At 36.7% G+C, this 12040-nt stretch overlaps 1 protein-coding gene across 1 annotated transcript in view; it reads right to left on the bottom strand.

Annotated features, from left to right (window-relative positions):
• Positions 1 to 9498, bottom strand: part of fmn1 (formin 1) — a 40845-nt gene extending 31347 nt beyond the window's left edge. Inside the window, exons 1-2 of the mRNA XM_041804648.1 lie at positions 9434 to 9498; positions 5952 to 7573 (exon numbers count right to left, since the gene is read on the bottom strand). Of these exons, the coding sequence (XP_041660582.1) occupies positions 5952 to 7470 (1519 nt within the window). The 5' untranslated portion in view covers positions 7471 to 7573; positions 9434 to 9498. The remainder of the gene's footprint in view (positions 1 to 5951; positions 7574 to 9433) is intronic.
• Between the last annotated feature and the right edge of the window lie 2542 nt (positions 9499 to 12040).

Below are 12040 nucleotides of genomic sequence, written 5' to 3'. Positions count from 1 at the left end.
GTCAAGCTTGTATTTCTAGTTTAAATTTGGGCAAATTTTTTCTTTATATATTAAACAGCAACATCTATAGCACCTGTTTTTGAAAAACAGGGGAAACACAAAAATAACAAACTAAAACAAAAGGCAGTGAAAGTATTTGCCCCCTTCCTATTTTTATGTTTTTTTTGCATTTGTCACACTTAAATGTTTCAGATCATTAAACGAATTAATATTAGACAAAAGCAGTTGCAGTTTTTTAATGATGATTTTATTTATAAAGGGAAAAAAGCCATACAAACATCCCTGGTCCTATGTGAAAAGTAATTCTCCCTCCTTGTTAAATCATGAATTAACTGTGATCAACCACATTTTTTTGTAAAGTTGAGTTCAGTTTCACTAGCCACAACCACGCCTGATTACTGCAGGACCTGATGAATCAAGAAATCCCTTAAATAGAACCTGTCCGACAAAGTGAAGTAGGTTAAAAGCATCACAGCAATCTGTAACCCTAAAGAAATTCAAGATCAGATGAGAAACAACATCTCCTAAAGGAAAATGTCCAGCAATCAGTTCCTGACCTCAAGCTCGAGCACTCTTGGGTTGTGCAGCAGGACAATGATCCCAGCAAGTCCACCTCTGAATGGCTTAAAAAAACTCAGAATGAAGGTTAGATCTGATTGAGACGCTACGGCATGACCTTCAACAGGCCATTTATGCCAGAAAACCCTCGAATGTAGCTAAATTAAAACAACAATTGCTTGCAGTTGTTGCTGCCAAGGGTGGCACATTCAGTTGTTAGGTTTAGGGGGCCAGGTAGGTTCTGATGGCTTTTTCCATCAATAGATGTAATAATCATTAAAAAACTGCATTTTGTTTTTACCTGGGTTATCTGTGTCTAAAATCAAAATCTGAAACATTTAAGTGTGAAAAATGTGCAAAACATAAGAAATCAGTAAAGGGGCAAATATTTTGTCACAGCACTCTAAGTAGTTCTAACGACTAAAGCAGGCATACACTGCATTTGAGGAAGTGCTTAAGTTAAAAAAGCAATCAGAGGAATTGATTTAAATGTGCAATAGGAAAGTCAGAGTGCCTAATCAATCTCACCAAAGATCTTGTATGCTGCAAAGCTCTGCAGTTAATGCTGTTATGCTACAGTGTCACCATGAGGATATAATGCAGAACTTCAGCTAAAATCAAAATGAAAACTTTACTCCTTTTTGAAGTCAATGCACCTTACAAGCACGCTAGCCTGCAATCCCTATCATTTATTGGCATATTCATGTCAATACTGGATGAAAGGTCAATGGTTAATGTATGCTGTTGCTTCTGATCTCCTCGTCCTGATCCCACACTGATGGCCTTAAAGCTATAGTCCTCATAGACAGAAGCCCAGGTTCCAATCCAACTTGCAGCCCCTTTCCTACATACCATTCACCGCTTTCTATCCCCAATTTCCTTCTCACTGTCCAACTGAATTAAAGGCAAAAGCCCAAATATAAATCTTGGAAATAAGAGATAAAGTGATTGAGTAGAGGCGGCAGAAATGTTGATATTTATCACTTATTATCACAAGAAACATGCTTGGAGCTTAAAGCCTAAAATGCACAGTATGCAGTCTTGATCCAGGAGGGAAAAGTGGGTAAAAATTTAGCAACTAGATGTGTTCAAAGGCAACTCAACCTTCAAGTGAAGATTATCGTCTTCTTCTCCCTGCATCCAAGTTTTGCTTTGTCTTTTCACACAAGAAAGCTATTCTACAGCAAATCTATATTATTTCAGATAAGAGTGCGAACATAGATAGCCGTTTGTGTAACTTTGAGAAGACACACAACTTTCCTCAAAGCCAGATTATAGAAATGTGTTATCTGTCCTCAATTTGACCACAGTGAGTAGAACAATAGGTTTAGAGAATAACCCTCAGAAGGCTTTGATAGTGCTTCTTGCTCTCACTCTAATCATCATCCTCTGAAGAAGTGTTGTATTCACAAAGCTCACAGCATTAATCCTATTTGGGACGGGGGCCTAGCCCACTGAAAGGCCAGCTTGAGCTTTCAATTTCCTCGAGTAAAGAGGAGAGATCAGACTCTATACTGATGTCCATGAGAGGTTGACTCAAGCGATTATTCCTTTCACAAATGAGCTTCATTTTTCTTTGTATTAAACATATGCAGATATCATATAGGCAGCAGAAGTCAGAAAATACATACTGAAGGCCTCAGTTTGTTATTTTACTACATTTTTAGCTCTTTTTTGCATTGATGGTGTTAATCAGGGCCCTTTCATACATGTGAACCCAACAACTCTGGGCCTCCCTCCCCCAAAAACAACATTAAATAAAAACACAGATAAATAAATGGTGCCATAGGGGCATAAAAAGTTTTCTGCTCGGTTATTCTTCACAGGTATCTGTCCCATACTGGAGCCTCGTCTAGGTCATGTGAGCTCACAGAGTCTCTCACTATGACTGCTGAGGACGACCTGAAGGATGTCTGCTAGTCTGTAAATAATGACCCCTTACTGGTTCAACATGCCATCGCTGCTGTTTGTGTACATGTCCTAGAGTGTGCGTGTGAGTTTGTGTGTGTGAAGTGTTCACTCAGGCATGAATTACTACAGAGCACCTGATGTTGATACCCTCAAAGTGCTGGACTGACACTGACCTGAGACGGCCAGAGTTTCCCTATATAGAGCAGGAGCAGAGAGCGAGAGAGAGCAGACACCAGCAGGCCGAGTTCAGAGCAGTAAAATCAAAGCATCTTAATCAATGTGTAAAGCTGACAGTCAGGACTCAGCATGAATCATCTTTGAAGGCGTCTGCTCTTCCTCTTCTGTTCACTTCACTGACTAAATAATAAAAGCCCATGTCATGCTGCTACGCACACGCATTCCTCTTAATTTAGAGCTTATCTGAAAACTGTAGCTGATTGATTTTGTCCTACTTAATTCAGCGTACAGCAGCTCACCATGAAACACATACTGAGACACAAATGAAACATGATGGAATGATACCGGATAAGGCTAGATGAAAAACTCCATTTTATCCTCCCTGTGCTTAATCTGAGTCTGTAATTAACCACTACAGTCTGTCATACATCTTCCTGACAGGAAACATGCAGGGTGGGCTAATTTATTAGGTTTCAATTTCAGTTATGATGGAGACTCAGCACAATCTGGAAAACACGATCATCAAGATTGTTGTAGTTTGACTATAAAAGTTCATCACTGCTATCTCAAAAGCATCGTTAAATTATCATACAGTAATATTTCTTCAAACTCATATTTTTTTATGATTTATTGCTTGCATTTTAAAGTGTTAAAGTGTTTCAGTTTGATAAATGCATGTGATGTAGATGTTGTAAAATAAATGATGGATTAGAGCTGGGCAATTAATCAACAATTAGATTAAATCATATCATGGCCTGCTGCAATTTTCAAACCCCAGAAGGTGCAAAATTTCCCTAACCTGAAATTTTTTGTCAAAATACCAGTTTAAACCTTTTTTGCAGAAGAGACATTATGCATTACATATATTGCAATCATTCAAGTGCCATTTTTTTGGGAAAGTTTACCGAAAAAATCCTACTTTCTTAATTTTTGCATTTTTTTCTTACTAAATATGACAGTGACATGAAAAAAACCACTCCCTTTGATACAACAATTCATATCCAATTTGCAATACAAGTCAAAATCATCACAATTAGATACATTTTTCAAAATTGATCAGCCCTTGTTTAATCTAACATTGTGTTGGTTATGATATAAAGTTGCTTGTTGCTTTTGTATAATAGAAAACACACAGAGAAACTTGAGAAATAATCACATATCAAATTGCAATGGCAGTATTGGAGTAAAAAAATCCCAATTCCATTATTTTCCTGAATAGTTCAGTCCTATGTTGGATGAAGGTATACGGATATTACTTTGAAAATATCTCATGATTAATCTGTATTGGAGAAAGATACAATATTGTAGCTTAAGACAGGGCACAAATTGCCTTTCTATATTTTCTAGGACAGGGGTTTTCAAAATGTGGGAGACTAAGCCTCCCCTAAGAGAAAATAATTTACCCATGTCAAAAATAAGATTTGAACATTTTAACCAAATATATTTTCAAACATTTATGTCTCATCTTTAAACATTTTTATTTCAACATTCATCATTTATATTTTTGATATTTTGGTCTGGGTACTAACTGACTTCTATGCTCTCTAATTCAGTGGGATCTATGAATTTGCAGTTGTAGCAGGATTGCATCACTGCAGCTCATCCTCCACCTTCAGCCTTGCCTCGCTTTTGATCACTGTCATCGCCCAAACCTGCACTTTCAGAGACTGTGTTAGTGTTTACATCAGTGACCAGAATCGCACTGCCTTATATTGTCATTAGCTTGCACACCTTTGCAAATTGAAATCTGTGGCTTTAGAGCATCATCAGGACTGACAAATTTTCAATTTGATGAAAAATAAGCACTTTTTATTCATAGTCTCCCTTTTAAATTTGGCAACAGGACAAAAGCACATGAAAAAGTGCATAAAACCACAACAACGGAGTTGTATTTGAACATAACCTAGGGTTGTAGTAATGTTTTTTTTTCACTTGAATTAAAACTAAATACATAGAATGAAAAAATAAAATGAAATTCTGTAAATAATCATTTTGGTCACATCTTACCCAGGCATATCTTCAAGTGCATAAAAACTAAGTTAGTACAGTTGTAGCTACAGTTGAAAAGAATATGTTTTATACTCGGTATCTTGGGGCTACTTCTGTCAGCATTGCTAGCCATGCTTCAAAACATGGCTAACTGAATAGACCTGCTGTAAGTGTTTTCAGCCTTTCCTTAACTATAGAGATAATGGATGCGGACTGCTATAATGACAGAAAAACAGATCATCTTCTAACCTGACACACCAGATAGTGTTTCATCTATCAGTGCAAAGGATACATTTCATTTTCGTCTTCATCCTTCCTAGAAAAGCATTTGAGAATGAGAATTTGAGAATCTGTTAACTTTTGAGCAAGAAATCCACATTTTCAGGGAAAAAAATGGCAAAATAAAGTTGTGTATTTACAAGAAAAGAAATCCAGAATTGCAGAGTTTATCAAGTCTGAAATTTACGACAAAAAATTGTAATTTAAAAGTTTAAAAAGTCTTTAATTTTGATATTAAAAAACTAAAAAAATTCAAGTTTTTAGAAATTTTAATTTACATTTTACAAGAAACCAAACTAAAAAAGAGTGGTTGGATTTTTGACTTTGGTCTTTATGATCTAAAAGATTCAAAGTTTTGGATCACTTGCATTTCTGACATTTAAAGTCAAAATTTTCTTTTTTATTGTAATAAATTAATAACAACTCAAACTTGAGCATTTGAAATTTATGTCTTGGAAATTAACAGATCTTGATCTAATTCTCTCCCCTATGAATTTCAGTTTTTCCTTGTTGAAAATATTGCAACTGGCCCTTTAATTTTGAATACAGACAAACAGAAGTGTGGCGCTTTGACTGGACTAGTTTTGTCTCCGTGTTGATATTAATACTAAACAAATATCTCAAATTTGTGAGGAAAGGGAAAAAAAATCAAGGAAATATTCCTGTCCAACACTCCTTGTCTCTTGTTATTCCACTCTTTCCTTGTTCTTTGCCCATCTCAACACCAGCAGGGGGAAATAGGAATGGGGCAAAACATTGCCTCGCATGCCGTCAGGACACAACAATAGGAATCAAAACTGATTTTGTCGCTGATGCTTGCTTGCATCACATTTAGTTAGGACACAGTGTTATTTTACCATTTAGCCTGCTAATCACACACATCCCTACTAGATATCATCTTAAAAATTGAGAAACCTGCAAACCTACAATCCAAGGACAACCTGCAAACCCTGCAAAACTCTACAGTAGGTGCAATTAACAGCTTGAAACAAGAAATCCTGAATTGTCATTAAGGCTTAAAATAGATGCATTACTACCTGAAGAGAGTAGATCCAGACAGGCCTCTGTCTCTCTGGTGTATCTGAAGTCTGTGATGTCCTCCCCAGAGAATACATCATCTTCAGCTGAGCTTTTCCATTCTCTGGGAGACCCAGAGAGGTCTTTTTCATGTAGCCCGGCCTGCCTAATGGGAACAGAGCTCTGCCTGGATGTAAGGAGAGGTGACAGGATTGGAGACACTCTTAGAAGTGGGGACAGACACTGGCTGGGAACGGGAGAAGTTCCCTCACTGGCTGAAGGAGACGATGATGCAGAATTGTCCTGAACAGCTGAAGTAAAATAGTTTGACTGCGGAGGCACACTGAGAAGGTTTTGTGTTGATCCTGCCTCCTTGGGATCCACTTTTGCTCCCTCCATCCTCAGGACTTCATGAAAGCTTTGGCTGAGAGCTTCACCCAAAGCCTGCAGCTCTTCTGCACACATAGGTTTGTCCTCATTACACTCATCATTCTGTTTTTCCCGCTGGGAATCAAATTCAACATCTGAGATACCGCTGCCATCTTTGATCCAGTCAGAACTGGTGTGCCTCACTCGACTTATTATTCCCTCCAACTCTTCGATCTTGCCCCTCAGTCTTTGTGCCGCAGCATCCTTTTCTGTCTCTTTGTACCTCCAATTCTCTCCAGTAACATCAGACTTCTGTCTCTCTCTTCCTGCTTGGTTGATCCATACTTCTTGAGAACTTCTGGCACTGCCTTCTGTCTTGCTAGTTAATTCAAAACTAGCAGGGGAGGTATAATTTGAGTGCATATCATTGTCATATTCAGAAAGTTCTGTATCTGAGTCAGGGAGGATACATCCATCCTTTCTGGGAGAGTAAACTCCATTCTTATTGAAAGATGTATGGAAATCTGATGTCAGCCTCACTCTCCAAGCTGGTTTGATCTCCTCTGGACTCCAGCTCTTTCCCTGTGATAACGAAGCTCTGTCTTGGTCCACAACTTGCTTTCTTCTGGGAGCAGGATTGTCAAATATTGCCCTGTTCTCCATCACATCACACTCCTGAAAAGGAGGCAAACTTGTTAATCGGAGCTTCGTCAGCCTTCTTGTCTTGGAGGGGATCCGTGGAGTACTGGATATCATCTTCAGGTTTTCCTGAAAAGTGTCCTCTAATCTTCGTCTTCTCTTCAGAGGGATCGACATTTTGGGGGATTTCAATAAAGCGTCACGACTCTCTGCAAATGAAAAGTTTGACTTTATCTTCGTGCCCTGTTGGTTTCCCATCCTCATCAACTCCTGGCACTCTAAATACAACGATAACAACTCTGACAGCAAGTGAGTCTCAAGGGAGTCCAAATCCACAGGGCTGGATTTGTCTGCTTGACCTCGCTTCAGCGTTTCAGCTGGACCCTCCTCATTAGACATGAATCCTTGTTGGGGCTTCAGACGGGCTTCGAAGGGGGGGGCCGGGCCCCTGCAGTCAGAGAGGGATGGACTCACACAGATCCTCTCACTGATTGGGATGTAGAGCCGTTGCTTATTATGAATGCTCTCCATGGTGTTGTTTAATAAGCACAGACAGAGCAGAGGATTATTCCTTTATTGCAGCATGTCTTTGGAAAGGTTACTTCCTGTTCTCCTCTTGACAACCAAACCATTCCTGCAACAGAAAGATCAAAAAGAGGGACCTGATTTAAGAAGTCAAGTCCAAACTGCCCCATTTTAACCTAAACACTTGGTTATGCTTAAAAATTGCATAAATTTGGGTCACCATTGGTCGATGAGGAGGTGGTGGGTCCTCCTGACTCCAGGCCGTAGAGAACTGCTTTACTTGTTTGCTAACTGGCTGCTGTAACACTGCAATTTCCCAGTTTGGGATCAATTAAATCCATCTATCTTGTAGCCACTGGTTAAAGCCATTACTTGACAAAAGAACAGGATGTTTCAGTTTCTTCTAAGAGTAGGATTTGATCATCTTCATTAGGAAAGAACGATATTTTTTTTTTTGTTTTTGCTTATACATCTGGTATATCAATATTTCAAAACTAATTTTAGCTGATAGCGTCATACAGACATTTTGTTTTTTATTGTAAAGAACACCAAGTATTTCATGTTCTGGAACTGATCTTTATATCTTACAAGGGCTGAACAATTCAGAAAAATAATCTAATTGCATTTTTTCACCCAATAATGTGATTGTAATTTAATATGCACTTATTTCTTTAGTTCCTCATTTCATGTATTTTCTAACAAAAACAAGTAATAATTCATTCTATACTATTACTAAAACAGTATTAGATTTATTAGATTAAATAAGGGCTGAACATTTTTTTTTTAAGATTTATTTTTTGGCATTTTTGTTCCTTTATTTGTTTGAGGAGGACAGTGGACAGAGTTGGAAACAGAGACAAGTGTGGGGGAGAGACATGCGGTAAAGGGCCTTGGGCCAGATTTGAACCCGGGCTGCCCGCGTATGGGGGGCCTTAAACCACTAGGCCACCTGCGCCCCAGGACTGAACATTTTTGAAAAAAATATCTAATTGCTGATATATCTGCTCTGAATATCTGCAGAAAAGAGCTCAAAATTACCTTTTCAATTTATCACAAGTATCTGCCAATACAGAAATCATGCCAATAATAACTTGAACCCCTTATCTTAAAGGTATTCTTTGTTAAAGCACTGCATATCTTCAGGATTTTTACTGTCTGTTGGTTGATAACAAGCTACTCAGATACATCATTCTTGGTTTTGATTCTCATGAACTTTTTAATCCAAACAATCTATAAAATAGAATATATAAGCACTGGTAAAAACATGTATCTATAGTTGCAGGTTTACATCAGTAAAGTAGCACTTTTGGGATGTTTACCAAGAGTGTATCCTCCTGAGCCAGTGGAAATGTAGGTTATTTCCACAGGAATGCATCAGTTATTATAATCCAACAGCATAGCAGACTATCTGTAGCTGCAAAGGGTAGATTTGTTCTATTGTGGCTTTAATTTCCAGACATTTTGGACACATTTGATGCTAATTTCATTGCACATTTTCTTAAGTTTTTAGTAATGGTCAACTTATAGTTTCATTCATAGACTTAGTCCACACATGAATATTGAGTGTGGATCTTGCAAAGATAATATGCATGCGAAACAAATGCCTTAACCTTGTTTACCAGTTATGCAACTGTCAATGTAATTTTATGGATAAATCAACAGGTTAAAAAAAAAGAACACACACATAGAACTTTGACTTCTAGTTCTGCCTCACAAACTACATTGAGAAAATAATAATGTGATATCCTAACAGTTACAACACTGAACTTCAACTATTTTTTCACTTTGCACATAAAAGAAGCTCCACATGAAAGATATGCTAATGAAACAGGTAAGCTAACTGCTCAATAAGTCAGACTATTTTTAATACTCTACATCAAAACCCTTCAAAAATGTTAATAACATTCATACAAGTGTCTTCATTGTATCTAAGCCTTTAACTTACACGTTTTTAAAGTCATTCACTTACTAGCATAAGTCGCATCTCTCCATGTGGCAGTAGGTCATCTTAAATCCGTCCACAGCCACACTCAGGTGACGGAAGACAACGTCCTTCCCAACGAGCTGACGCGCGAAGGTTCCAACCAATCAGCGCTGCCCCTGGGAATTCGAGTGACTCCCATTGGTTCATGAGCTCACTACCAGTAAATCTACTAAGGACTTTCAGGCACTGCACAGCGGGGGAGCACGTGAAATAACAGACGGTGATGGCTCAAGGGGAGATTTGACGCTAAACTATTTAATCCCACTGACATCAATCGAAAACTGTATGAACACAGATAGGTAGCCTACCTCTGAATTTATATTTACAAACACATCCTATATTTAAAAGTGGCAGTTTGTAATACTCCTTTCCTTATTTTAAAGTGAGGTAAACACTCAATTATGTGCAAAGGCATTCATGAGTGCTTGAAAATACATGTAAAAAAATTATTTACAGGCAAGTTTCCATAAATATCCCCCATAAACAAAATGTATTTAATTATATGTTTATGTGTCAGCTGATGGATCAACATCCAAGCACTATGTGCATATTGTCTTTGGATAAATGCTTTAAAATATATTTCTTTAGTATTATCTATAACATTATATTTGAAGTCAATACAGATGTAAACAGTTGTGTGTATATTAAATCATACACATGGTAGCTTTCAAAATTTTCTATCAAAATGCAAGGTCAGTAACCATAATAGTTATTGCAGAATTATTTATCTTCTATTTAATCTTGAAAATTTAAAGTACAATGACACAGAAAATAAAAATAACAAAGCAATAACAGAACAATGGTTTGCATTAGAAACTGCACAAAAATGCAGAAGTTGAGTAAATGTAAGACTATTTAGAAAGATTTCACCAGTCAGAGATTAAATTTAGTGATCCAATTGCTCCTTGTAAACATAGGCTCTTGGTTCATTTCAGTATGTACACTTTTCCACCTCAACCTGAGACATGCTCCGGTAAGTCACATCTGCCCTCCTGCCCTCTTTTCACTGTCTTGTGTGTATTCAGGTCAGTGTTGCACCATGCTGGGTTTCACTCCTCAGAGTGCGTGCACTGAGCTAATCTGACTTTCTGGCCAGCTGTCTTTGATGGATTACAGGAGGTTAAGGAAAACAAACAGCTGTTTCTGTCAATGAAACATAAGCAGGGCTTATCTGCAGGTTGTGTTGAGGTAGAGTATGGATGATGTATTGGGCTGCTTAAAACAAAGGATGCAGAGGTATGCAGTCAAATTTCAAATGATGAACCTGTGTAACAACTGCAGCATATGATATGTTACAATCCACCATCATTAAAAAGCTTATATATTATTCATGCATGGCAAAAGGAAGCAAAGCAACGAAACTTGAAGTTACTTGAATAATTAACATTTAACACTTAACCAAACATGCACACTGAGTTCTTGTAAACCTCAAAACTCCATACTGTCCTAAAATAACAAGATAGAAATGTAAAACACTTCACTGACTGACAGCGATGCGTAGTGAGTAAACATCACAAACTTGTACAAGTTACATTTTAAAATGTTACCCCATGTTGCATGAAGTTGAGTAAGTTTAACTGTGTCAATAAAAAAAACAAGCAGATTAAAATCCCGTTGGCTGATACATTATCATAAGTTTAACAGTTTCTTACAAAGGCATCTGATTTGTGAAACTATAAAAGGCTTATATATGTTAGAGAGCCTAAAGGTATTTCAGATTATTTAACAATATGAGTCCATGCCCTTAAGTGGAAAAATAATGAACATCAATTTAACCCAAAGAGGGTGTATGGACCATTTTGCAGCTTATTTGTTCATTGTTTTGTTTTTATTTCTCTTTCCAGGTTGTGTTATTGCTAACATTAAATGTGGAGGATACTTTTTTCAATAGAGTTTTAAAATTTTAATATCATAACCTGTCAATAAATGCTGTGCACTTTTTAAAAAATACACTCAGGGTGTTGGTGACCAAAAATGCCCCACTGAAATCCATTAAAACCCCATTTTTTTTTAAAATCCCCCAGCCATTTTGCAGGAAAAAACATGCAGTTTATGATATTAGCCTTCATTCTGGAGTCTTTACTCTATATTGGCAGTTTTTTCTATTTGTCACAAAATGCCAGTTATTTTTTATATTTTTAAAAAACAAATCCATTATTGATATATATACGGTATCATAAAGTCTGATCTTGATTAAAAATTAATGCAAAGTTATTCATTTATGTTTATATATATATATATATATATGTATGTATTTGTTCTGTCCTTTTTATGTGTTTTGTATTGTTTTATTTGGTTTTTGTTCTTTTTTATTCTCTGGACCTAGAGTCTGTAATAACGTTTTGAATTGAATAGAATTGAATAGAATATATATATGCTATTTATGTATGCCATTCATTTTTGTCCACTTGCACTGTGAGTGTAACGATTTATTTAAATTCTTCTTTTTTTCTATTATTCTATAATTTTTTTCTATTATTCTTTTATTCTAAAATAAAATAAAAATAATGGATGAAAATGTAATTTGTTGCTCTTTATTAACATAAAGGCTGTGATAATCTCCTTTAAAGAAATTCAATTTGCATGTAGTTT

The sequence above is a fragment of the Cheilinus undulatus genome, linkage group 14, assembly GCF_018320785.1.
Source record: "Cheilinus undulatus linkage group 14, ASM1832078v1, whole genome shotgun sequence".
NCBI lineage: Eukaryota > Metazoa > Chordata > Actinopteri > Labriformes > Labridae > Cheilinus > Cheilinus undulatus.
This window is presented reverse-complemented; position numbering and strand designations above follow the sequence as displayed.